This window comes from Vanacampus margaritifer, chromosome 10 (genome assembly GCF_051991255.1).
Source record: "Vanacampus margaritifer isolate UIUO_Vmar chromosome 10, RoL_Vmar_1.0, whole genome shotgun sequence".
Lineage (NCBI taxonomy): Eukaryota > Metazoa > Chordata > Actinopteri > Syngnathiformes > Syngnathidae > Vanacampus > Vanacampus margaritifer.
The window spans coordinates 24,388,874-24,413,352 of record NC_135441.1 but is presented as its reverse complement, the minus strand read 5'-3'; the positions used below and the strand labels follow the sequence as shown (position 1 = coordinate 24,413,352).

The window sequence follows — 24,479 nt, the reverse complement described above, 5'->3', positions numbered from 1 at the left end:
GGAGGGAGAGAGAGAGAGAGAGAGAGAGAGCAGTGGCGAGGTGGAGCGAGGCCCAGAGTTTGTCTTGCCAAAAAAGGCGTCCCAATCAAAGCCAGCGTGCGTCGCCGGGGGTGACAGAGTGATAGATGGCGAGTAATGGCGGCCACGCTGGGATCGTTTCAAGCGTTGCCGTCGTCGCTCGGCTCGGCTCCGCTCGGCGTTTTTTTATTTACACTCGAGCCGGCTCGACTGAAGAACGAGCAGCTTGGGGTCCCTCGTAAAAAGCGTCAAGTCAGCTGACGTCCGTTCACGGACGCTTCTACACCTGAACGAACCACAAAATGTAGTACGTTACTTAACCTCAAGCTTTGATGCCATACTTGGCCAACGTCAACCCTTCCAAATTTAGTATCACCGACTCGTCTAAGACTGTGGTTCTCAAACTTTTGAGACAAACTAGCCCCCCCCCCAAAAAAAATGAACAGGCTTTTAAAGTGCCACTATAATTACTAACAGTGGAATACAGCAGCCAGTAGGTCTAAAATTAAAAAAATGAGACAGTTTGTATTCCTGAAGAAAAAATGATGTAACTTTCCAAGAACAAAGCCCAAATTTTACGCAAAAAAAATTCAAAAATCACAAAAATCCCATGTCAAAAGTTGCAAAATTATGGAAAAAACAACACTCTATTGTTTACAGTAATAAAGTCAAAATATTCCAAGGAAAAAAGTCAGAGACTACAAATACTACAAAAATAAGAAAGTAAACAAAATAAAAAAGAATCCAAATAAGTCATTTAATTACATGAAAACATTTGTAACCTATGACTATGTAAAAATGTGAGATTTTTAAAAATATATTTTATAGCAATAAAGACAAAATGTAAAAAGCAAACTGAAGCAAACTGCCTGTTGGTGGCATTAATGCACCATGAGGCTGGTTTACCAACCACCAACAGACACCACAGAAGAAGAAAAACAAGCAAAGACAATATATTAGGTACAGCCATGTTTTGTGCTGTCTTTACTGTGTGTTTTTATACAGCTCAAAAGTTTTGAGTGCAACCTTTCTTTTAAAAATATAAAACAACTTTTGGAACAAATGAATTGCATTTCCATTCATTTCAATAGGGAAGGATGATTTGGGATAAAAGTGTGGTAACGTAACCAATTAAACTTGTATCTCAAGGCACTACTGTTTATGATATTAATTAGATTGGTAGAGTACATCTCACTTTCTGTGTAGTCTTTCCCCTGGCTGGCTGGCTGGCTGGCTGGCGCGCCTTCAGAGATGCGCGATAGCTGGCACGGGCTCAGGAGGGAAGACAACGAGCGGCATATGCCTCTCAAGTAATGTGTATCCAAACATGCAATTTACAAATAATTAACGCCGTGTTAATTAGTCACATTAATTCACGCCACTTTGTCGAGATTGTTCCCCCCAACATCACCCCCCCCCCCACCCCCACCCTACCCCACCACCGGCGGTGCCCAGGACTCCTGCCAGCAACGTCAGCCAGCCAGAAAAGACGTCAGGAGCCCTTTTTTGTTTGTGCTCCGCATAAAAGAGGAGCCGCTGGCACACACAATCATAGACACGCACACACATGAACACACAGTACACAAAAGCTGGTACATTCAGTGTGCATGGAAAAGTGTACGGCGGCAGCAAACACAAAATAAACTGAGGCAAGTTCCCCTGCCAACAAATACATATCATTTACAAAGGGCTCTATACACCTGAATATGTTTGCACAATTAAAACACATTCACTGCCATTGACAGTCCTAAGCCCATCTGAAGTTAAGTAAATGAATACTATACATGCAAATACGGTACGCACGTGAGACAATTTGAACTCTTCAGGACAAGTTTGTCATTGGAGGATGACCAGAAATAGCCAAAAATGTCCGTTTCAAATCAAAATGGCACACAGTACGCATTTCCTGTGTATTTTTTGGCTCAGCTTTTTTAAACTTTTTTGTGACTCCACTCATGGCAGACGTTCCTGACAAATTTTGTGCTAAGTGAGTTTTCCTGTGTATTTTCGGGCATGGCTTCTTGAGACGTTTTTGTGACACTTCTCATGATAAACTGTCCCACCAAATTTCATGTTGTTTGGTCAAATTGGCTTCTGGGGCAAAATATTTTTTTATTTGGTAGCAATCAAGTTTGTCATTGAACTTCAGGGAAAACTTCTTAAATGTCCGCTTCAAACCACAATGGCGGACTTCCTGAGTATTTCCGGGCATGGCTTCTTGAGACGTTTTTGTGACACTTCTCATGATAAACTGGCCCACCAAATTTCATGTTGTTTGGTCAATTGGCTTTTGGGGCAAAATATTTTTTTATTTGGTAGCAATCTGACGAGTTTGTCATTGAACTTCAGGGAAAACGGTCTTAAATGTCCGCTTCAAACCACAATGGCGGACTTCCTGTGTATTTCCGGGCATGGCTTCTTGAGACTTTTTTGTGGCATTTCTCGTGATAAACTGGCCCACCAAATTTCAAGTTGCTCAGTGAAACTGGCTTCTGGGGCTGAATTTTTGTAGTTGAGCAATCTGACAACATCTCGGCAACAAGGTTATCATTGAAGAACCCCTGGAATTGGGCTAAAATGTCTGCTTAAAATCAAAATGGCAGACTTCCTGTGTATTTTCGGGCATGGCTTTTTGAGACTTTTTTGTGGCTCTACTCATGACCGACATGCCTGCCAAATTTCATGTTGCTTAGTCAAACTGACTTCTGGGGCTGAATTTTTAAATTGGTAGCAATCTGACAAGTTTGTCATTGAACCTCAGGGAAAACGGTCTTAAATGTCCGCTTCAAACCACAATGGCGGACTTCCTGTGTATTTCCGGGCATGGCTTCTTGAGACTTTTTTGTGGCATTTCTCGTGATAAACTGGCCCACCAAATTTCATGTTGTTTGGTCAAATTGGCTTTTGGGGCAAAATATTTTTTTATTTGGTAGCAATCTGACAAGTTTGTCATTGAACTTCAGGGAAAATGGTCTTAAATGCCCGCTTCAAACCACAATGGCGGACTTCCTGTGTATTTCCAGGCATGGCTTCTTGAGACTTTTTTGTGGCTCTACTCATGATCGACATGCCTGCCAAATTTCATGTTGCTTAGTCAAACTGGCTTCTGGGGCTGAATTTTTAAATTGGTAGCAATCTGACAAGTTTGTCATTGAACCTCAGGGAAAACGGTCTTAAATGTCCGCTTCAAACCACAATGGCGGACTTCCTGAGTATTTCCGGGCATGGCTTCTTGAGACGTTTTTGTGACACTTCTCATGATAAACTGTCCCACCAAATTTCATGTTGTTTGGTCAAATTGGCTTCTGGGGCAAAATATTTTTTTATTTGGTAGCAATCAAGTTTGTCATTGAACTTCAGGGAAAACTTCTTAAATGTCCGCTTCAAACCACAATGGCGGACTTCCTGAGTATTTCCGGGCATGGCTTCTTGAGACGTTTTTGTGACACTTCTCATGATAAACTGGCCCACCAAATTTCATGTTGTTTGGTCAAATTGGCTTTTGGGGCAAAATATTTTTTTATTTGGTAGCAATCTGACGAGTTTGTCATTGAACTTCAGGGAAAACGGTCTTAAATGTCCGCTTCAAACCACAATGGCGGACTTCCTGTGTATTTCCGGGCATGGCTTCTTGAGACTTTTTTGTGGCATTTCTCGTGATAAACTGGCCCACCAAATTTCAAGTTGCTCAGTGAAACTGGCTTCTGGGGCTGAATTTTTGTAGTTGAGCAATCTGACAACATCTCGGCAACAAGGTTATCATTGAAGAACCCCTGGAATTGGGCTAAAATGTCTGCTTAAAATCAAAATGGCAGACTTCCTGTGTATTTTCGGGCATGGCTTTTTGAGACTTTTTTGTGGCTCTACTCATGACCGACATGCCTGCCAAATTTCATGTTGCTTAGTCAAACTGGCTTCTGGGGCTGAATTTTTAAATTGGTAGCAATCTGACAAGTTTGTCATTGAACCTCAGGGAAAACGGTCTTAAATGTCCGCTTCAAACCACAATGGCGGACTTCCTGTGTATTTCCGGGCATGGCTTCTTGAGACTTTTTTGTGGGACTTCTCGTGATAAACAGGCCCACCAAATTTCAAGTTGCTCAGTGAAACTGGCTTCTGGGGCAGAATTTTGAAAATATCTCTTGGGCCATGACAAAAAAATCACCAGGATGAAACAAACCCCTCCTCTGCAGTTGACTACTAATTACGTAAAAAATAAACAAAAACATTTGATCATTAATAACTCATATCGTGTGTGTTTCTGTGGTATTTCTTGCGGTACTGTGTAGGCGTCTTTGTAATTCTTTCTTTGTTTTGTTTTTTCACCATATACAGTATGGACATAAGCCAGCATGCGCAGTGCAAAAGCCATGGTTAACACTACACTATAATGCTTTGAGCTGCCCACACACACACACACATAGGTAGACACACACATATCTATAGGATATAATAGGATATATATATTTAGAGTCGTAATGATGCACAGAGGGAGTGGAAAAGCTGCTGGGCAAACAACAAGCACACCCACATGCATGGACAACATCAAACACCACACTGTAAAACCCATAACACACTAAATATAGTTTGCAGTTTACCTCATATGATTGATTTTCCACCAATATCTTACTGGTTGTTTTAATTATTCAGGACATATTTAATTTGTAACAACTGTGCCATCTCATATCATGAGGGAGTCGGTTCGAATGGGCAGTTTTGAAGGATTTGGCACAAAAAGCAGCAATTGGGAATTCTTTAGGATTAGATGCCTACTTTTTTTTTTCTTTTTTTTTTCAAAAAATACAGTGCAATGTTATTATAAATGAGTATGGAAGCTGTGGAAATATGCTAGTTAAAAATGGCAAATCTTACATTAATTCTATACAATTTCAGCAACATAAATACTTTAATATCAATCAAATACATTCATTTTGCTGAGCAGACACTAGCCTACGTAAACAACATGTAGCAGACAGCATAATGGCTAATGACTAGCATCGACTTGCATAAGCAAACGCATTATAGGAGCAGCAACAGCAGAGTGGATCAAGCATCTTGCTGAGGTCTATTGATTTCCTTACAGTGCGCCGCGTTGTGTACAAACCTGCGCTCTGCTCAACCTACAGCGCTGCCCCTAATCAATATGCTAAGCTAAAAATACTATCGCAATCGATGATTAGCCTTCGGCGTTCGCCAGCGTTGATGATCGGCGAGACGAGAGAGGCACGGATGAAAACCGAACTGACATATTGATCGGCCCCGGCCCGATCGATGATCGAGCCGGTTCCGTCGTCGCGCCTCGAATGGGAGGGAGGGTCCGAGCGTCATTGGCAAAATAATTAAGTCCACTCAAGTTAAATGTTTGTCCTGCTGCTGCGCCAGCTGTTAAATTTGGCCTACTGGCCTCGGCCACATGAAATTAGGAAAATTAACAACTTAGAATTCAGAATCTCAAGTTCCTTTTTTAAAGAAACCCCGGAAACAGACAAAATGACTAATAGGGCAGCTTCAAACCCCCAAATTTTTTATTTGGCAATGATCGCACAAAATTTCCAGAAAATTTGTCTTTTGAAGGACTCAAAGAAAAAGGCAAAATACGCCTAAAATGGTGGCTTGAAATCAAAATTGAAGACGTCCTGTGTCTTTTCAGGAATGAGTTTTTGAGACTTTTTGTGGGTCAACTAATAATCAACATGACTAACAAATTCCATGTTGATAACCAAAACTGGCTTTGGGCGCTGAATTTTCAACTTTGTGGTGTTTTATATGAATGACAGTTTCAAAACAACTCTAAATTGTGGCTTCAGACCAAAATGGCAGACTTCCTGTGTCTTTTCAGATATCGACTTGAAAGACTTTTTTATGGGTCTACTCATGATCAACATGGCTAACAAATTTCATGTGGCGAAGTGAAACTGGCTTTGGGGGCTGAATTTTCAAACTTGCGGAGATACTAAGCGTTTCAAAATTACCCTAAAATGGCAGCTTTAAATCAAATTGGCAGACTTCCTGGTTTTTTTTCAGACATGGCTTCTAGAGACTTTTTTGTGGGTCTAATTATGACGAACATGCCGACCAAATTTTATGTTGATCAGCAAAACTGGCTTGGCTGAATTAGCAAATTTGTGGGGTTATAAACGTAAACAGTTTCAAAACAACCCTAAAACGGTGGCTTCAAATCAAAATGGCAGACTTCCTGTACATTTTTGGATATGACTTCCTGAGACTTTTTGGTGGGTCTTCCTATGATGGACATGCTTACCCAATTTCATGTTGCTAAGTAAAGTCTGAGTTTTCAAATTTTTGGAGATAAGTACTAAGAGTTTCAAAGTGACCCTAAAATGGCGACTTCAAATCAAAATGGCACACTTCCTGTGCATTTTTGGATATGACTTCCTGAGACTTTTTGGTGGGTCTTCCTATGATGGACATGCTTACCCAATTTCATGTTGCTAAGTAAAGTCTGAGTTTTCAAATTTTTGGAGATAAGTACTAAGAGTTTCAAAGTGACCCTAAAATGGTGGCTTCAAATCAAAATGGCAGACTTCCTGTGCATTTTTGGATATGACTTCCTGAGACTTTTTGGTGGGTCTTCCTATGATGGACATGCTTACCCAATTTCATGTTGCTAAGTAAAGTCTGAGTTTTCAAATTTTTGGAGATAAGTAGTAAGAGTTTCAAAGTGACCCTAAAATGGCAACCTCAAATCAAAATGGCAGACTTCCTGTGTCTTTTCAAACATGGCTTCGAGAGACTTTTTCGTGGGTCTACTCATGATAGACATACCTACCAAATTTCAAATGGCTATGAAAAACTGTCTTTTAGGATTTTCAAAATGTTGGTATGCGGAAGAAAACTTCACATCTAGAGGAACACTCAAAACTAGTGGGCTCGTCCTCCTACACACATACACACACACACACACACACACGCTCACGCAGTATATGCACCAGAATATGGGAATCACTGCCCAGAACATGAAATATTCATGTATTATAAAAGTTTAATTCCATCTCTAGTCGTCCTCTCTGCATACTTCCTGTCATCAAAGCTGGCGGTTTGTGTTTTTTGTCAGCTCAACAACTTTGCTGCTGCTGCCTCTCGCCATGCAAAAACAACAACAGATTGAATTCAACCAATCAGAAGGTCTCCTCGTGTACGTACAGTGGATTGTGATTTCCTTAACATTTAGTCAATCACCACCAAATCTATCTAAAATAAGAACATATTTCCCTTCTATTTCTTTGTTTTTTCCATCTTTCCAGGGCGTTTTTTTCCCATCCAAGAATGTTTCCTTTAAAGCTTCAGAACGGTGAACAAAAAAAAAAAAAAGTCAATTTAATCTTGGAGTGGCGAGGAATTACTGCGTGGATCCAGGAATTATTCTGCAAATCCTTTACATGAGGAGGCAGTTTAATTGTGTCGGAGCGTTCACAGGCTTGAGTGGGTTCTGCCAGATAAAAGGTGCCAACGGCCCTTGTCAAAATGTTGAGATGGGGCAAACCGCTGACTGACAGACTGCTTAGCCAATCAGAAGCCTGAACGTCTTGAGAAACATGATAAGAAATAAAGCAGCTGTCTTAGGAAGATAGAAGACACAAAAGTAAAGGTGACATTTTGCTGCATGCTTTGAATAGTGAAAAAAAAAAAATCCTAACCCTAACTCTGGACTAAAACCTTAATTTGAACATAAGCCTTAAAACTAAATGACTTGCATATTTGATTTAGGAAAAAAATGCATCAAATTGACTCTCCATAACTTCCATGAACAATCTAGGCAAAATTTAGCGCCTCCCTGACAATCATAGAACAATCAACATTTATCATTTCAACAATATATTTCCATTAACTCATTTGCTCCCCAAAACGTATAAATACGTTCTATTTAAAATATTACCATGCTCTCAAAGACGTATTTATACGTTTTTTTTAAATGTTTTTTTTTTTTTTTTTTTTTTAAATGCTAGAGCATACAGAAGGCTTTGACACCGCCTCAGAACTGAAGAGAATGCTTGAAGCAATGGTAGTTATTACACAAACGGCCAGCAGGTGGCAGTGTATTTCCCCAAAAAAATTCAATGGACATCAATTATATGCAGATTTTCACGGTATTATTTATCCACTACTATTAATGTGTTATACTGCACCCTGGTAGCTGAAGTGCACATACCAGAAGGAACAGCACAATATCCATTGAATTGAAGAAAATAATTTAAAAAAAAATTTTTTTTATTCCAGGTAATGATGTCATTATTGTATATGTTTTTTAAAGACCAATATCAGAGGGTTTTGAGTGGAACAATGTGGGAGGAAGAGCGGGATGAAGGTGAAGGTGCGACGAGAAAGGTAGAAAAAAACATGAGGGTGAAATGACGATGGGGGTTCGGCTGGAGGACGGAGGATGGAGGTGAGGTAAAGTGAAGGGGGGGATGGGGGGGGGTGTCCCCTCGAGGCCAGCCCTCATCCCCTCTTCACCTCCATCCATAATTTAACAGTGGGGGGGTCTCCTGCACGAACCCCCAGGGAAACAGGAGACATAGACGCCCCCCCCCCACCCCCCACACACACACATACCCCCATCCCTGATAAGCTAACAGCAGCACCACCCAAACACTGTAACAGCATGTATCACTTTCCCCATAAAAAAAGACATTGCGAAGGACCTGCTGTGGCCAGGCGTCCCCACGCTGCGTCGTTCGATACCGGCGACACACACACGCGCAAATCAACAACGCACACGCATTCCCGGGGAGTCGGAATCAATGGTAATGAGCGCTGCTCGTCTCTGTTTGGCCTCTGATAATCAAGCTCTAATCTGAAAGGGGCAATGATACCTGGTAAAGACCCTGACACCTATTTAGGGGTGGGGTGGGGAGGCTCTTGTGTGTGGGGGAGTGGGTGGGGGAGGTGGGGGGGGGGGGCAGTTCATTTACTTGATGAACTGCCGCCGTCTTCCCATGGATGCTAAAGCTAAATAAATAAATAAATAAGCTCCAGCGTTTGCAGACAGGCCAGCTTGACATGGTCAACAGTGTGAGTCATCACGGTAACCACGGCAACGGAAGTCAACTTAACCTTCCAGGAATTGACATTGGAAATACAAGACACACACACACACACACACACACACACACACGTGCACATGCATGTGCACATGTTTTTCCTTTAAGAAATCCTAAGCTTGACATAACCCGACTAGGCCTCAAAACCCTAACCTTCAATTGTAACCCAGGTTTTAAATCCTGATTTGAAATCGGAATCACCTTACCTTAAAACTGTAACCCAGGCTTGAAACCTTAATTTATAAACCCCACAATTTAATCCCTACTTAAAAAACACAGTCTGCCTTAAAACCGTAACTTCACATTCAAATTCTAACTCAGGTTTGAAACCCTAATTTGAAATACAAACCCCTGTTTGAAACCCTACTCTGATTGAAAAACCGTATCCCAAGTTTGAATGCCTAATTTGAAATTGTACCTTAAAACCTTAACTTTGAACAATAACCCTTGTTTTAAACACCAATTTTGATACCCTTAACCCACTCTTCAAACCTGAATTGGAAACCCTAACCTGTGTAATCCTACCTTGAAACCTTGATTTTAAAACCTACCCCAGTCTTAGAACCCTAATCTGAAACCCTAACTCATACCTGAAATCCAAATTTGAAACCGCAACACTTGTTTGATTAGAAACTGTTACCCTTGTTTTAAGAACACTGGTTCACGTTTAAAAGCAGAATTTGTAACAATACTTTGAATCTTTAACTCATTCAAACCCCCAAACGTCTAAATACGTTTTTTTTAATACTTTGTCCTTCACTCCCAAACACGTATTAATACGTTTTTTTTTTTTTTTTTAATGCAAGATCATACTGAAGGCTTTGATGCAGCTTCTGAAATGAAGAGGTGTCTCAAAGCAATGGTAGTTATTACAAAAAACGGCCAGCAGGTGGCAGCAGAGTATAAGAGATCTTACAACAAACTCTTTTTTTGCCAGTGTTTTCAACAGGAATGTGAATAATGATGAAACTTAGCTATATTCTAATGCTATTGCTGCATAACGGAAATGGATAGAATTATACTTTTATCCTTCTTTTGGTTGGTTTTATGTTTTTATAGCAATAGTATACAATAATCCAGTAAAACAGCCGGGAGCGAAGGGCGTTGCTTCAGTGAAAATGGCTGGGAGCGAATGATTTCATTTTCAACCCTGACCCTGTCTGGAAACCCTAATTTGAAACCAAACCCTACCTTGAAACCTTTCGAAGCCCCATTTTGCAAACATTCCATTTTGCATTTAAAACCTTATTTCCAAATTCAAACTCAGGTTTGAAAGCCAAATTTGAGATCCTAACCCTAAAAATTCTTAAATTTCTCATTTGAAACCCTAATTGCCACCTGTTGTTTTGTGGAACAGCCTGCACATGTCAATTTCTTTTTCAACAATATATTTTTGGGAGAGAACAACGGCAAGTCTTAGACAAAAATAATGAAGCAAATAAAATAAAAGTATAATAATAAGAAAACTAAGTTTTTTTGCATGTGTTTGTGTAAAAGTTCCACATAAAGATTTAATGCCTTAAGTAAGGCCTGGCTTGGACCAGTGAGGCTGATGGGTCTCCTGCTCACTGTATTATATATAAATATGGATTTTTCTTCCACGTGTCAATAACTCTGCGCGTGTGTGTGTGTTTGTTGTGTATCACGTCTTTCCTGCTTGTGTGTGTGTGTGCGAATCTTTTCTAGGTGAACGTGTTGCCGTATGTCCGTCCGCCCGTCCGTCGGTCGGTTTTGGCAGATGAATCCGCGATTCATTATTAATCGGGCTCTCGTCTGCGTGCGCTCGCCTGGCTGACCTTCCGCCGGAGTCTTCCGCTGTTAAAAGCTCAGCCGCTGCACTTTGCGCCTCACTTTTTCATGAGCGCCTTGTTTGTCGCGGGAAAAAGCACCCAGGCTAAATTACATCCATGCAAAAAAAACAAAAACAAAACAAACAAAAAAAGGCGTACAAAAACAAAATGGCAGATTTGTTCGGTAACGGAGCTGGCGGGACTGCCGGAGATTTCAAATGCAAACGTGGCGGCGTGTGTGCATGCAGTCACACTTAATGGGAATTTTCTTATTTCCACCAAAGGGAAAGCATGGTGGGCTTGTGGTTCCACCGTTCTACGTTTGAATCTCAGCCAGGGTTTTTCCTGTGTGGATAAGATGTTTTCTTTTGAGGAAATGGTAATACCACTAGTTTGTGATATCAAGTTTGTCTTATTTTCTGGGAAGTATAACAGTAATTTTGTCTTCTTTTTTTTTTTTTTTAAGTGAACTTTACCAGTTTGCCTTCGTTTTAGGAAAGTGCAACATCAAATTTGTCTTCTTTTTTGGAATGTGCTAAATCAATTTACTTTCTTTTTTGGATGGTGCAGAATTAATTTTTTTCTTTTTGGAAAGTGCAACATCAAGAGCTTATCTTTTTTGGAGAATACAAAATTGATGCAAAGTGAAATATCAACAGTTTGTCTTAGTTTGTTTTGAAGTGAGCATAATTTTTTTTCCTTTTTGGAAAGTGCTAAATTAATTTTCTTTTTTTTGAAACAACAACATCAATAGTTTGTTTTCTTTTCAGGAAAGTGCAACATCAAGTTTGTCTTCTTTTTTGGAATGTGCTAAATCAATTTACTTTCTTTTTTGGATGGTGCAGATTTAATTTTTTCTTTTTAGGAAAGTGCAACATCAAGTTTGTCCTTTGGAGAATGTGCAATATACGTCATTTGTCTTCTTTTTTGTAAAGTTAAAAATGAATGTTGTCTTGTCTTTTTGGAGCATGCAACATCAAGTTTGTCTTCTTTTTGGAAAGTGCTAAATACATTTTATTTTATTTTTTGGAAAGTGCAACATCAACAGTTTGTTTTCTTTTTAGGAAAGTGCAACATCAAGTTTGTCCTTTGGAGAATGTGCAATATATGTCATTTGTCTTCTTTTTTGTAAAGTTAAAAATGAATCTTGTCTTGTCTTTTTGGAGCATGCAACATCAAGTTTGTCTTCTTTTTGGAAAGTGCTAAATACATTTTCTTTTCTTTTTTGGAAAGTGCAACATCAACAGTTTGTTTTCTTTTTAGGAAAGTGCAACATCAAGTTTGTCCTTTGGAGAATGTGCAATATACGTCATTTGTCTTCTTTTTTGTAAAGTTAAAAATGAATCTTGTCTTGTCTTTTTGGAGCATGCAACATCAAGTTTGTCTTCTTTTTAGAAAGTGCTAAATTATTTTTTCTTTTCTTTTTGAAAACTGCAACATCAATAGTTTGTCTTCTTTTTAGGAAAGTGCAACATCAAGTTTGTCCTTTGGAGAATGTGCAATATACGTCATTTGTCTTCTTTTTTGTAAAGTTAAAAAAATGAATGTGAATGAGCTGAATGCTAATAACTGAATGCTAGTTGGGGTTGGAACTGTTGTACTGTATAAACCATGACATAATCCTCAAACAAATAATTGAGTTGAGCCGATTATACAAAAGTTGAATTCCGTAGCAATTCTTTCTGTCCTATTTCGTTGAATCCAAAAGAGTGCGCGTTAAGCGCTTGATGATGGCGAATGTCCTCTTTCTGACAGGTGCTCAAAGAAATGTGTTAAGTAAGGGCGCCATTGTTTCGCCACCCACCCTTTGCCTATACTCTGGACGTACATTGTAACAACTTATAGAACTTGTGATAAGAAGAAAGTTGCCCAAGTGCGTTCACACTACTTTGGCGCGTCGCTCGCCACTTTTCTCGGCTCCAGATGGCCGAGAAAAGTGTCGGCAGTGACGAGCAAAGAGGAGGAAGAGGAGGACGAAGGCTTTGGTAGGCGTGTAATTGATCCTTTTGCCGCTTTCTCTCCTTTCACGCACCAAGTGACTGGGGAGATTGGTGCGGGTGACAAGCCTGCTCGCCGCGCGGCTCGCTTGTTTAATTGGCCGGAAAAGACGCCACCGAGAGGCCGGGACGGACGCGGCGGAAACGAGCCACGTCATACGGCCGCGCAAGTCACTTTAAATTAGCCGTGCGTGTGCAAGTGTCAGACGTGGCACATTTCCAGCTAAGTCGCTCTCATTTTGAAAGAAATAACGCTAGGAACACGTCAGACAAAAACTTCTGCAAGTGCATGAGATAAACTTTCCCTTTTTAAGATTTCAGTCCAAAAAAATTACAGGAAATCTGCTGACATATTTAAGTCAGCAGCAGCTCATTCTAATTTTAATGAGGGTAGCCGCTTACGTTGTGGGTTGCCACACCAATAAGCTCAAAGACAATGCTGTGGTGGCACGCGGATCGCTGCGTGCTTTTTGCACAAAGATGACGCCATGATTGGCAAAAAATGAACTTGGCTGTGTTCACACCCACAAAAAATGCATTTTAAAAATAAACCGTTTTGAGAACAGCTGTGAAATTACCAATGCCCGGTCTAACACACCTCTGCGTAGATTAAAACAAGCATCGTGCCGATGTATTACATTTTACTTTTTAATTATAATGTATATTAATCGTACTTTATTTTATTTGTTGTTTTTCATTTTATCATAGGTTTTGTATTTTGTAGCACTTTTTTGTATATTTTATGACTTTTGCATTACTCATTTTGTATATACTATATATTTACTGTTTTTTTTACATTTTATTATTATTATTATTATTATTATGCTTTTAAACAATTATTGAATATTTGCTTTATTTTATAGGATTTTATTTTTCTGTATTTTTATCTATTGCATGTCTATTGTATTTTATTTGTATTGTATTGTATTGTTTTTTATTTTATTATATGCTTTATTTTTATTGTAATTTATTTAAATTTTTATTACTTACCGTTCCATTTTTTTTGCATTTAATTTTTCAAACTGTATTCCATTTTATTCAAATTAAATCATTTTTCTTGTCATTTAATTTGTGTTTAATGGTAGATTATATTTCTATTTTGTTAAACTTTATATTATTTTACTGCATTTTGTGTTTTTTTTTATTGCTAGCATGTGTTTTATTGTACTGATTTTTATTTTTTTATTTATTAACTGTATTGTTCTTTTCTATTGAATTTTTTTTAATGTTATTATTTTTTATAGTATTTTTTAGTAATTGTTTTTACTATTCATTTGTATCCTTGAATTTCTTGTTCTGTCCTGTTCTTTTATTTTTATTGTATTTTTATTTGGAAGGTGCAAAATTATTATTATTGTTATTGTTATTGTTATTTATTATTAATAATAATATTATTATTATTATTATTAAGTCTTCTTCTTCATGTTTGAGTGTCCTGAAAGGCTGAGCAAAATAATTCTGTTTAATAAAGTTCTGCTGGCGGGCTCTCATCCGGTTCGAATAAATCTAGCGCGCTCACGCCCACTTGAGTCACGCAGGCCGCATGAAAAAATCATCAAAGTCAAAGCGCATCAATTTGAGCTTTTATTATTGATTGGCAGCAGGCCAGAAAAAGACTGGCTTCATCATTCTTCAAGCTGACTGCAGGAAGTGGCCCATGACAAAACAACAATACGATTGATTTTCAATCACGCGCCACATAAGATGGCGGATGTAGTAGAGGTCAAAGGTTAAATGTGTACATGTCACCTTAACTCAGCCGCAGCTTTGAGATGAGCGTCCTTTACAAAGCAACAGCACGATTGATTGATTGCGTCATCACAAACTTTTGGGACTTTTCATACAACCAATCATTTGGTTTGCCACATAGGTCAAAGGTCATCCAACCATATTTTGCAGTAGGTCAATGTAAGACACCCGATGTTTTTTACTTTTGGGTAGTATATATATATATATATTTTTACTTTTTTTTAATAAAATAAATGTTGCTATTATTTAAATTTTTAAAAGACTTTATAAGTATTTTAAAAAACAAGTTTTTTAAAATGTATTGTTGGCAAATATTTTTTCATTAATTTAATACCAATTTTTTATCAACAATCTAATATTTTTCTAATAAGACAATTACAAAATATTTCCAGTTTTTCTTGTAATCGGCTCGGGAACCAATTCTGTAATATAATACACAATGACAATATGTGGCGTTCTGCAGGCAATAAACAGCCACTGTGGCTCTCCTTTCCCACATGTGAGGGCATTACAGAGTTTCACGACATACTGTGATAGTAACAAACTGTAAGCGGGCCACAAATTAACCCACGGACCATAATTTGGACACACACTGGCATGGAAGCCTCCACAATACAACACACAAATATCGAAAGATACACAAAACGATCTTTCAGTTAATCCCGCCCCCTTCGGAATCTTCTGCCACTGTGGTAGTGAGGACAAGCTCAGCTGTCAATCATCAGAGAGGGGAAAGGGAGGGGGGGTGCGGGGGGGGGTTACATCTCCGCTCTGCAGCTGAGCCGCCGTCGCTGCCGCTACCGCCGCCGCATCATCCCACCTGTCAATCACGCCGTGCAACCCCCCCCCCCCCCCGCCCCCCACCTCCTCTCTTTCCAAAACCCCCTCCACCACTCCTTCAACACGCACACTCAAGCATCCCATTCAATAAAAACAGCTTCCCACTTGGACGCGCTCGCCGCTGTCAATCCATTGATTCGCCAGAAAGGGAGTCCGATGGCGGCCTTCACCTCCGAGCCCCCCCCCACCCCCCTCCCCTTTTGTTCTTTCATACACACGACTCTGCAAAACATTATTTTTTACAACACACGCTATAACGTGTTTGATAACATTTGACGTTTCACAATACTATGTCCAATTGTATTTCTTTAATTTTATAACAGAGCATTTAGTCAGCTGATATTAGCTCTTTAATAATGGCAAAAATCATCCAGCTTTATGTTCTAAGTTTATGTGTTAAAAAAAAGACTAAAGCTAAAAATTTGAAATCGTTAAAATAATTGGCAAAAATGTGCCGATTTTTTGCCGATTGTTTTATCTTTTTAAAATTGTCATTATGTTTTTGCACATCAACACATTAGAACATAAGAATGGACGATTTTTGCAGATTACGAAAAAAGCTTATATTTTTTTATCTTTTTTATTATGATTTTAAATGTAATTTTAAATAAATAACTTGAACAAACAATCAATATAGTATGCATATTTTAAATAATACATAGAGTAGATGTATTTATAGATTTGATTGAATTATTCTTAATTTAAGTTTTTTTTTTTCTGGAAAAAAAACTAAAAAAAATAAGTAACCACCAAAATTTTGTGTATTTAAACGTTAGTAAAAAAATAAAAATAAAATAAAAATAAACATAAAAAATAAAAATAAAAAGAGTAATTTTGTCATTAATTATTTTGTATTATTTATTTATTACATTTTTATTTTGTAACTTTTAATTACCTCACACTTTTTGCTGCAATCATCAAATAATCCGATAATATTGAAGTGCTTTCGGATCACAGTTGGCTCGGCTTTGCAAATGTTTGCTGTAGCAAGGGTTGACTGAAATACTAATAACACTGAAGTTGCGTTGACTCCTTAATAAGTGGTCATCTTCCTGTTGCAACGATTGCGTGGAAACACTTTGCCGCCGTTGTTCTGGTTCGGGGGGAACCGAGCCTTGCTCTTTGGTTGCATCACGGCGCTTTCATCAGATGCCTCCAGCCAGACGAGGGCCGTGGCGGCGACTGGAGGGGCGCTGCGTAATTATGTGCGTGCGTGTGTGTGTGTTGAATATTTGGCACGCCGCACAATAATTGTCTGATGGAGTGTTGTTTGGCGTAAACAACACACCCCTCACACGCTCCCGCCAGGGCATTTTTGACACTCAGGCAAGCATTAAAAATATTAGCAGGAACAAAGCAATATAGCGTCATGGCTGTAAAAAAGACTTTAATGCGCTTGCTTACGACGTGAGGGAGAATACGCGCACCCCCCAAATTGTCTTTTAAAAGCCAGATGAGGAGCGCTGTAATGTGACTGGACGAACTGCTTTATTATTATTATTACTACTGACATGTGCTATAACAGTAAGAAAGTAAACAAAGTAGCGATCGCATTCATTTTTGAACAAATGTTATGGACTGTAGAATGATAAGCTAATGTTAGCTAGTTGGCTTGAGAGAAAAGTTGTCCAAAAAGATAACCAAATGTGAAGCCATTTTGTCTTTTACAGCATTAGCAAAATAGGTTAACTAGCTTGTTGACTTGAAAATGTGTTCAAAATGTGCTAAGCTAATGTTAGCATGCTGTTGTGTAAGAAAGAGTTTAAAATGTGTCTTTTACACAAACTAGCCAGGCATTCATTTTGAAGCCAACCTAACGTGTAGTTAGTTTCATTTTTGCCTTTACACATGCTAAGCTAATGTCGCTGTAATGTGACTGGACGAACTGCTGGCATTGATACTACTGATATGTGCTATAACAGTAAGAAAGTAAACAAAGTAGCTATCTCATTCATTTTTGAACAAATGCTATGGACTGTAGAATGATAAGCTAATGTTAGCTAGTTGGCTTGAGAGAAAAGTTGTCCAAAAAAATCTCAAGGCAAGGCATTCAAATCTAAGCTAACCAAATGTGAAGCCATTTTGTCTTTTACAGCATTAGCAAAATAGGTTAATTAGCTTGTTGACTTGAAAATGTGTTCAAAATGTGCTAAGCTAATGTTAGCATGCTGTTGTGGAAGAAAGAGTTTAAAATGTGTCTTTTACACAAACTAGCCAGGCATTCATTTTGAAGCTAACCTAACGTGTAGTTAGTTTCATTTTTGCCTTTACACATGCTAAGCTAATGTCAGCCTGGGGCAAACATCCTTTTTATCCTTGCCCAATAAAATAAATTTGTCAACGATGGGGTGTGTAAAGGAGGTTGAGGAAGTTGATGCCCCTTCGGCAAGCACCACCTGATGACATTAGTACGCACGTTCAACATGCACTTTCATCTTTTATCGATCACCAACATTCACACTAGTGACACATTTTAGCTTGTTCTTTTTTTGTTTGCTTATTTTTCATTTGGAAATTAGCAGATGCTAGCAAACTTGTGATTTTCACGCCAACTGCTTTGTTAACACACAAGCTAGGCTTATGTTAGCATGATGACATGAAATAAAAGATTTTTAAAATGTGTCAAACATTCTACCGATTTAAAAGCTAGTCATAAATATTTATTTACCCGGTATTTATTTATTTATTTAGAAGGTAGGGACCAGCAGCCACTAGCCATCTTGTAATTTACAAGCTAGTTGCTGTTTAACTGACCAGCTAGGCTACTGTTAGCTCGTCAACTTGAAGGAAAACGTGTTCGATATGTCACAAACTGTGTCGAATGTGTTAGCAAACCATTCCATTGGAACCCAAACCACACCCAAATGATTTATTATTATTATTCCACACAATAGCTAATAGCTATGCTAATGCTAGTATAAGCATGTTGACTTGAAAGAGCGTGAAATGATAAAAAAGGTTTCAAACATGCTAGCCAGGCAATTCATCTGATGTTAACCACATTTTTTTTACTCGTCATTTATGTCTCTTTCATGATTGTTTTTTAAATTATTATTATTTTGGGAGCAGCCAGCAGATGTCAACTAGCTCGTAGCGTGTCCTCTCGTAAAATAAATAGCTCCGTTTTCCTTTGTTTAGTCAAATCCTGCTACCGCTGCGGTTCACGCTGGTTTCTCCACAGGTGAATACGTAATCGGAAGCTGGTGAGTGACGGTGAGTCATCGCCGCCTTGGCTGCCTCTAAGTCTTGCGCTTCTCACGGGGCGGTTTCCTCCTTGACACCATTGGGAGATGTTTCTTTAGGATTTTTTTAGATTTTTTATTTTTTTTTATTACATCTGAAATGCAAAAGCAAGATTATGCCTGGTCTCCACCGTGACGGAGCAGAATCCCGCAAGTGGCGTGCCCTTATCTGCGTCAATATGTCTGCGGCATGCAGATGAAACCAAAGGGGACACGATATCGAATAATAATCGCAATAACGTACTACGTTAACATGTAGCGTCATCTTTTAATAAATGACGAACAGTAGTCCACATTGTGGGGCGGCCGAGAAGACCAAGTTGGCTGTCAAAGCGGAGTCAACGAAATGAAAAAGGACCATATTATAGAAATTGAGGAAAATAGCAACATTCGAGGTCAGAATATGAACATGGATGTACGGAGTCAGTGCTGCTGTTTTGCTTAGCAATAGACAATTCCAAGCATTGCTCTTACTGTATCTCTTTGGTCCATCCTCGAGGCAGAAGGACAGCGTGAGCGTGGCGTCCTCCTCGAAGAACTCCGTAGCGAAGGCGTCCCACCATAAGCTGTCGCTTTCCTGCCCAAAAGACAACCGGGAAAATGCTTTCATTCATTGAGTTGAATTGATGATGTTGAGGAATCATCAAAATGGATTAAAAACGAAAACATTTGGTTCAGTGAAAACTAAATTGTCATTGATTTAAAAAACAAAAACAAAAAAAACATGTTTATTGGAAGATTTCAAATTTGTGTTTGGGTTCATTGAAGACTAAATTGTTTTGGTTGTTTACAAAAACTTGTAAGGTTCAGTAAAGACTTAACTAGCTTGGATGTTGACTAGGTACATGGAAGACTCTTAATCGTCTTTAATGTTTATGAAAATATGTATGTTTGGTTGACAACATGTTTGTTAGACTAGACTTAAGTGCAATTTCTATAGAAATTGCGTGGGAATGCTGAAAGCTGAATGCTAATAGCTGAATGCTAATAGCCGAATGCTTATTAACTCATTCACAGATGACACACACACACAAAAAAAAAATCATTAGGTAACCTGAAAACGAAATTGCCTATTGTGTTTTCAAATTCACGTACCGTACGCATGCTACGCTAGTAGACTCGTTGAAGACGGAAGCTTCTTTGATGTTTACAAAATCAACATATTTTAGGTTAATCGCAATCAACACGGTCTTTGATGCTTACCAAATCATCTATGTATGGTTCTTCAAAGACTTTAAATGGTCTTTGATGTTTCATTAGTCTCATTAAAGACTTTACATTTCTTTGATGTTGACAAAAATTTGGTATGTTGGAGGTTAAAGTGGTTTTGGATGTTTACATACGGGCATGTGTTAAGGGTCGGGGAAGACTCGATTGTCAATCACGTTGCGTAAATTGAATACTAAATTGCCGGTGAGTCTCACAGGCTGGTGTAAGAAACCACGGTTCGGTTCGGGGCTTTCACTGCTCTTCATCATGGACATGGCCTGAGGCTCTTACAAGTCCGAGTGAAGTCCAGCCGCTTTGAATGCTACAAGCATCGCACCAGGGCATGACACTCAGTGTTGCCTTGATTTAAAATTTTAAAAAAAACGCGCACGCTAACGTGCGCTTTAATGATAATGGGATTACGTCGGAGACTGGCAGCTCTTCAGTGTTGTTACATTCATTCCCAGCAGTCCAGATGGGATTTACTGACTCTCTCCCTCCCCCCCCCCTCGTTTAGGACTTAGCATTGATGCTAATGTGCTCTGACAAGTTATGACATATCAGCACCTTTCTTTAAGCGCGCCGAGCACTTTCCACATGTTGACAATTAGCCAGGCCGCCATCCAGATGTGTCCGACAAGCTCGTCCGTCGCGCGGAGAGAATGAAACGTTCACATGTTAAATTAGCGTCGGGCGTGCTACGGCCCGTGGTCCAGAAAATCATGAGAATGGCCCACTGTGAAATTCGAAAACCAAACATTTGGTCCCGCTTTGACATTGAGAGTTTTCCTGTGAGTCAAACTTTAAGCACGGGTCATCTGTTTATTAGATATGGTTCAAATTTGCTATGTGCAAATCAGCATTTTGTTTTCTTTGCTTTTGGGTGTTTGTCGCCACCCACACCAGAGAGGGCGCTGTAGCGGGGTGGATGTGTGGATGTCAGTGAGTAGAGGAAGAGCTTAGGAAGGAGAGTAAGAAAGTATCATTAGGACAAAGTGAGACGATGTTATGTTGGACAGAGAGAAAAGCATAGTTCCCTTTTTGGACATTGAATACAGCCAACGTGGTCTGTCAATACTTTTGCTTAAGTTAAATCTAAGTTATGTTTCTATGCGTGTTTTGCTCCAGTTTTCACGGTGGCTTTATTGTTTGGCAAGGAGCAATAAATATTAGAAATCAATTCTCATAAGAATCGCGATTCTCATTTAGTACGATTCAGAATCGATTTTATTAAAATTTGTTTATACAGTCTTGTCTTTGTCTCTGTGTGTCTTCATTTGGAGCGCTGTTCGCGTTGTACCCGGTTTGGCCACTGAGGGGCAGTGTGGTTCCACGCGGTCTAATACACTGTGTTAAGTTGTAGCCACATTAGAGAGTAGAGTGAAAAAGTCGATCAAGTTATTCCAATAAAAAATAAATAAATTTCAGCGTTGAGCCATTCTTTGTGCCGCGAGTAGCGCGCTAATTAGCATTAGCGAGTCAGACTGGAGTAGATCATTGCAATTCCTTGCACATCTGTAGATTGAAGCAAAAAGCATTGTCAATCAAATCATTTTGAATCGAAAATCGTTCTTAATCAGAAATCGATTCTGAATCAAATCGCAGGCCCAAAAATCGGAATCGAATCGAATCGTGAGACATTTAAAGATTCCCACCGCTAATAAATATAGCAGTCAAGGAAAACCACGTGTGTCTGTGGCTATTAAGTGCAACTAAGGGAGCTATAGCGTATGTAGAAATAAATAAAATATATAAACAGGTTTGTTTGTAACATTTTGGGCTCATTTAAATCCTGACCCGCAACTATAGCACCCCCCTAAGGTCAGCCGCCGTCATCAAGCCAACACGGCTGCTTGCAAATGATTTATTTAGCGTAGTCCGAGCTCCCGGCGGCCTTAAAGTGTTGAGGTGCGCCGTGCCGCTCGCCTCCCCGCAGCCGGCTGACAGACAACAACCTCCCTTCATTCACGCCTTCAGCCTCCCTGACGAGCCGCGTGCCGTGACCGTGTTTGTTGTCATACGCTACAAATCAGGCACACCCACCCCCCCACCCCGCCAACTGGAGACGGTGAACCCGCTCGGTCGCATGCGGACACGGCAATAAATTCCAAACAGAATGCACCCCGACAGAGAACGTCATCCATTCACTTTTTATACATTTGGAAAGGGTGCGTAGTAAACTCATCCGCGCTCATTTGCTAGACGCACCCAAAGCGTTTTCAGTTTCACTCACTGGAAGCATTTTGAAAGTCTTTTCGGACCGATTATTGGCCGGGCCGATATGATATTCAACATTGTAAACTACGGATGTAACGATAACGGCAATAAAATCGCAATATTAAAACTGTCACATTATCGTCGTTGTCATGTCACGATATTAAAAGCATCACATCTGTTAAAAAGGCGATGTTGTCTTTCATTTATGTAGTTCCAGCACCCTCTGGTGGTTAGTCTAATAGTGCAGTTTAATGACGTATACTAAAATCCCAATGAATGCCACCTAAAATATTAATTGATGTTAACTACGTTTTTTTTTTCTCAATGGGCAGTGCAACGTCTTGTGCGGCGCTGCTTTGAGGTTGTGAAAGTCCAAAAACACCTACTCACTATGGCCAGCAGATGGCAGCGTTGTATCTCTTTTCAATGGGCTCCCGTGTATCAAATTACATGAAAACATGGCGGATCTTAGGAAATAGAACGTTTTCAAGGATGACGTGAATGATCAAAGTGTTTGTCAGATTAAATCGAATTCATTAAGAATGTTTAAAAATCAGCGTAACTTTTTGTGTAACTTCTTTGTCAATTGATATGCAAGTGTTTATTCTGTTTTGACACTTCTGTGACAGTGAGGTTAAAATGCTGGATTTTATGGATCAGCTACTTTTATAAAATAATTTAAAAAACTCAATACCCTCTATAATAAATAATATATACTGTATGTATATATATATATAATAAAAAAATAATCGCCATTTAGCTTTCACTAGTCTACGTGAATATTTTTTTCCCCCTTGCTATGGCTTGCAGCCTCTTCCAAAAGTGTAGCGTGGGCGTTTTTAGGGGCCGTGATCTCTAAGAAGCAACATTTTCTGAAAGCCTGTTCGGCTCCCGAGTAGAAGGCAGCCCCAGAGAAGCGACTGGCGAGAAGCAAGTTTGACTGAGACTCCAGAGAGCCTCGGGTTATTCTGTACGTGTGGGAGCTTGTTTAGCGATCTGCGATCCGTTATGTCTTCGAGATAGACAACGCATGGCATGCACAGGTAATTCTTTCAAAGCTGGAGTCCAATAAAATGTGTTAGATATAAAAAAAAATATAATAAATAACCAATCAGTAGACTGAGGAAAGTCAGTTATTTACAACAATGGCTAGTTTTCGCTTGACTAAGTCACATCCTAATTAACTTATTCACTGCCATTGACGGCTATAGACGTAAAAAATTCATTTGAACTATTTCTATTAGTTTAACTTTTTTTTCCACTTTTGTTAACAAGAGTATCAAAACCTAGAAAAAATATTTTTATTGTACATTTAAAAAAGTGTGTGATTAATCGTGAGTTAACTATTGAAGTCATGCGATTAATTACAATTAAATTTTTTAATCGCGATAATTTTTTTTAATCATAATTAATCGCATGACTTCACTAGTTAACTCACAATTAATCACAAATTTTATATCTGTTCAGAATGTACACTAAAAAAATAGATTTTCATACTCTTGTTAACAAAAGTAGAAAAAAAATGTTAAACTAATAGAAATAGTTCAAATGAATTTTTGACATCTATAGACGTCAATGGCAGTGAATGAGTTAAGGAAGACAAAAATGACCATGAACACGTTCCAGCTGAAATTTGAATATTACAAGCAGCCGCCGTCCGTCTCTGTTTAAGAACCACAGTGGGTCCATTTGGTGGTCTTAAAAGTACCTGAACTGCTACGTTTTCACCGCCGCACACTTCTTTAATCATGTCCAGATGTTAGGCAGTTTTGAACCCTCTTGCCCCTAAAATGTTGCCACAGTTGGCCAACCCACAGCAGTCATCCATTATGCAAATGAGGCTAAATTAATGCAGGGGAAAAAAAAAAAAATTTAACCTTGAAAGCCGACTTTCACCAGAAAGTCGGAACATAAACATGGACGCACACAACATTGTGGAATTACCATGTCGAACATTAAAGAAACATCACAAATTTCCCTGTCCTTTTATTTGCTATTTGGGGCCCATTGAGGACCCAACAAATTCTGCCTAGTAACAGGCGAATACATAAAGATTTTTATTTTTTTTTACATGACCACAATTTATTTTGCCCAACAAATTCTGCCTGGCACCAAATGATTACCTCCCAAAACTTACAAGACCCCCATTTCTTTGCCAAGCGAATTTTGCCTAGCAACAAGTGACATCACAGAAGTTTGACCTAACCGCAAATGATTTTGGTCCATTGACCAAAAGAAAGAAATTTTATTCTGCTTAGCAACAACGTAACGCACAAAAATTTGACATGACTTGGGATGACTTTGCCCAACAAAGTCTGCCTAGCAACAGCAGGGGAGAAAAATTAAATACCCACT

General features: G+C 39.0%; 1 protein-coding gene across 7 annotated transcripts in view; it reads right to left on the bottom strand.

Annotated features, from left to right (window-relative positions):
- Window positions 1–24,479, bottom strand: part of ldb2a (LIM domain binding 2a) — a 66,634-nt gene that overhangs the window by 28,915 nt on the left and 13,240 nt on the right. For all 7 annotated transcript variants that reach the window (XM_077577545.1, XM_077577546.1, XM_077577543.1 and 4 more), the window contains exon 2: window positions 19,173–19,275. In XM_077577545.1, the coding sequence (XP_077433671.1) occupies window positions 19,173–19,275 (103 nt within the window). The remainder of the gene's footprint in view (window positions 1–19,172; window positions 19,276–24,479) is intronic.